At 43.3% G+C, this 2,682-nt stretch overlaps 1 protein-coding gene across 1 annotated transcript; it reads left to right on the top strand.

Annotated features, from left to right (window-relative positions):
* The first annotated feature begins 417 nt into the window (after positions 1-417).
* On the top strand, positions 418-1,654 carry LOC132797730 (uncharacterized). Its single transcript, XM_060809482.1, has 2 exons — positions 418-444; positions 1,301-1,654. The coding sequence occupies exons 1-2, from the start codon at positions 418-420 to the stop codon at positions 1,652-1,654; spliced, it is 381 nt and encodes a 126-aa protein (XP_060665465.1).
* The last annotated feature ends 1,028 nt before the right edge of the window (positions 1,655-2,682 follow it).

The raw sequence follows: 2,682 nt of genomic DNA, 5'->3' as shown, positions 1-2,682 counted from the left end.
CACCGGTGCTTCGATTGTGCTAGGATTGTGTTAAATTTCGTTTCGTCGAGGTTATTCCCGCCAGAACAGATTGGGCTTCGATTTACGATAGCCATAATTCTGGGTGTTCGGGCCAAAACGGCGGTATTTTCACAGCTACACGGTTGATAACTGCGTCAACACCGTGAGTATACGGTATCGTGAAAAACCTCGGCGTCGTCTTGTGGGGCGTCGTTGTTTGCCATTATGGCACCAGCACTCGTGTGTATATAGTGATCACGTCGGGGTCACCAATTTGCTTTACCTTATGTTTATTGATTACTATATACTTATATTTAAAACTAAAAAGATGATCGGGGAGATGAAGCGGCAAAGACTCTGCAGTGGCGGCGGACGAAGCTGACGAAACTTATTGAGGGGAGAGTGTGTCTCCTGGAGATGTACTCCCGTAATATCGATACTCGCGTGAGTTATCGAGTTTTGTTGATCACGAGAACTGAAAGGGGTTGCCACAACTTCATTTCAATATTATCAATCAATTATATATGAATTTAGTATATAATTTGAGCCTCTCTCAATTCTTCAATTATTGATGTAATTTCATTAGTATGATTCGTATTTCCAGCTGTTTGAGAGGCAATTAAGAGTTGTAATCGTTCAACCAACTCATTTGGATCGTCCCAATATACATAATGGGTTTTGTCGCGAGTGACAGTGACAAACCAGTCCAGAAACAATAGCGATACACCACAGAGCAGTGTGAGTGGCCTAAGAATCTCATTTTGCATTGTCAACCGATTTAAAACAGTGAAAAATGTTTCAATCTCTCGCTCTCCATTTATTCAGAAAATCTCTGAGCCAGGAAAATCTCTTTCGTTGATCCGCGTAGGTGGCAGACTATTAAATGCACCGATTGACGACGATGTCAAAAATTCGCCCTTGGTCAGACTGTATTTAAGAGACTTGCATCAGACCAACTGTCATGCTGGTGTTAAAACTATGATTTCGCTCTTAAGGCAAAGAATTTGGCTGATTAATGCTTGAAGAGAATGCACACAAATAGTTTGTGGTTGCATTCTTTGTTTTCGATACAAGTAATGGGAACAAGTAATGGGGCAGTTACCAATTGATCGCTTGATTGCTTCACGTCCATTTCACATTTGTGGCGTTGATTTTGCGGACCCATAAATGTTTCCTTGAGAATTCGGGGACGACCTCCTTTAAAATGTATATAGCAGTATTTGTGTGTTTTGCATCAAAGGCTGTTCATCTAGAACTGGTTGCTGACTTGTCCACTAATTGTTTTATTAACCCTAAAAAGCTACATCGCAAGGCGTGGCGTTCCACTTCGGATGTACTCAAGGAGCTACAGATGGAGTTCTCGAAGCAGCAGGAGAAACTGCAGCTGTTCGCGTCGGAGATGGGGATGGAATGGCACTTCATCCCTCCTCGAGCCCCACATTTCGTCCGGCAAATGGCCAACGCGTCACTGACGGAAAGCGAGGTCAGAGCTCATCTGGCAGATGTCGAGGCCATCCTCAACTCGCGGCCTCTCATTCCACTCAGCTCCGATCCCAACGATGGCGAGGCTCTTACGCCGGGCCATTTTCTAATCGGGCAAAGCCGCCCGTTCGCTGCCGCAAGGATCCGTGCCAGACAGGCCCAAAAGAGCTGACGTATTTGCGACGATGGCAAATGTTATCCACGCTCAGACAGCGGTTTTGGCTCGCGTGGTCGAAGGACTACATCCACAACCTCCAAATCCACAGTCCAAATCCAGTCTCCACAGGCCGGCGGAGGTCGGATGCCTCGTCCTGGTTCACGAGGACAACACGCCACCTCAGCGGTGGATAACTGGAAGGGTCGCAGGCGTAACCCGAGGAACAGACGGCCAAATACGGGTGGCCGAAATTAGAACGGGCACTGGCACATTCAAGCGCCCAATCCATAAATTAGCACGGTTGCCAGTGATTTGAAATCCCACGTCGGGTATTTCAAGGTTGGCCGGTGTTAAATCAAGCGCCTTGTCCCACTGTAAGCCTGCTCAGCCTAACTGAGCAGTTACATTTAGACTCAATCTTGCGCTCTTCTTTTGCTATAGTTATTACAGTTTAGTTATAAGCTTTCGCTCAACTTTTGTTTTCCTTTAACTACTAATGTCGGAATAACCGGCAAACAATAAATATTTTTTCGATTTTCGTAATTTTACACAAAGAATAGACCTGATTGTTGTTGTAAAACGACGAAAATGAAACGATAAAGACAAACGGCAAAGTGATGACGCGCTGATATGTTCTCTATTTCAATTGTCTAATTCTATGCTAAGCTACATTAAGCCTAACTTAACTAGAGCGACGAAGCGAGGCGAATTCGCTCAGAGAGCAACAAACAAAAGCTTTGTTGCGCTCTCGCTTCGCCCTAATTCTTATAACTTCATTTGATACTTCACTAATATCAATCAAATGCGCCAACAACAGCTAATGATAAATGTATTTTAAGAAAAAGAGTAGTTCATACTCTCAAAAAAAACCTTAAGTATTAAAGTCAGCAGAAGTAGAGAAAAACAAGTAAAGAAAGCTACAGTCGAGTGTACTCGACTGTGAGATACTACTTACCATTTTGAATAAAAAGAAATATATTTTGCGGTATTTTCTCAAAATATACCGAAAATACTAAAAAAAATATTAAAAATATACCAAATGG

Source organism: Drosophila nasuta, unplaced genomic scaffold, assembly GCF_023558535.2.
Source record: "Drosophila nasuta strain 15112-1781.00 unplaced genomic scaffold, ASM2355853v1 ctg180_pilon, whole genome shotgun sequence".
Taxonomy (NCBI): domain Eukaryota; kingdom Metazoa; phylum Arthropoda; class Insecta; order Diptera; family Drosophilidae; genus Drosophila; species Drosophila nasuta.
The sequence above is the reverse complement of the archived record's forward strand: the minus strand, read 5'-3'. Positions and strand labels throughout refer to the sequence as shown.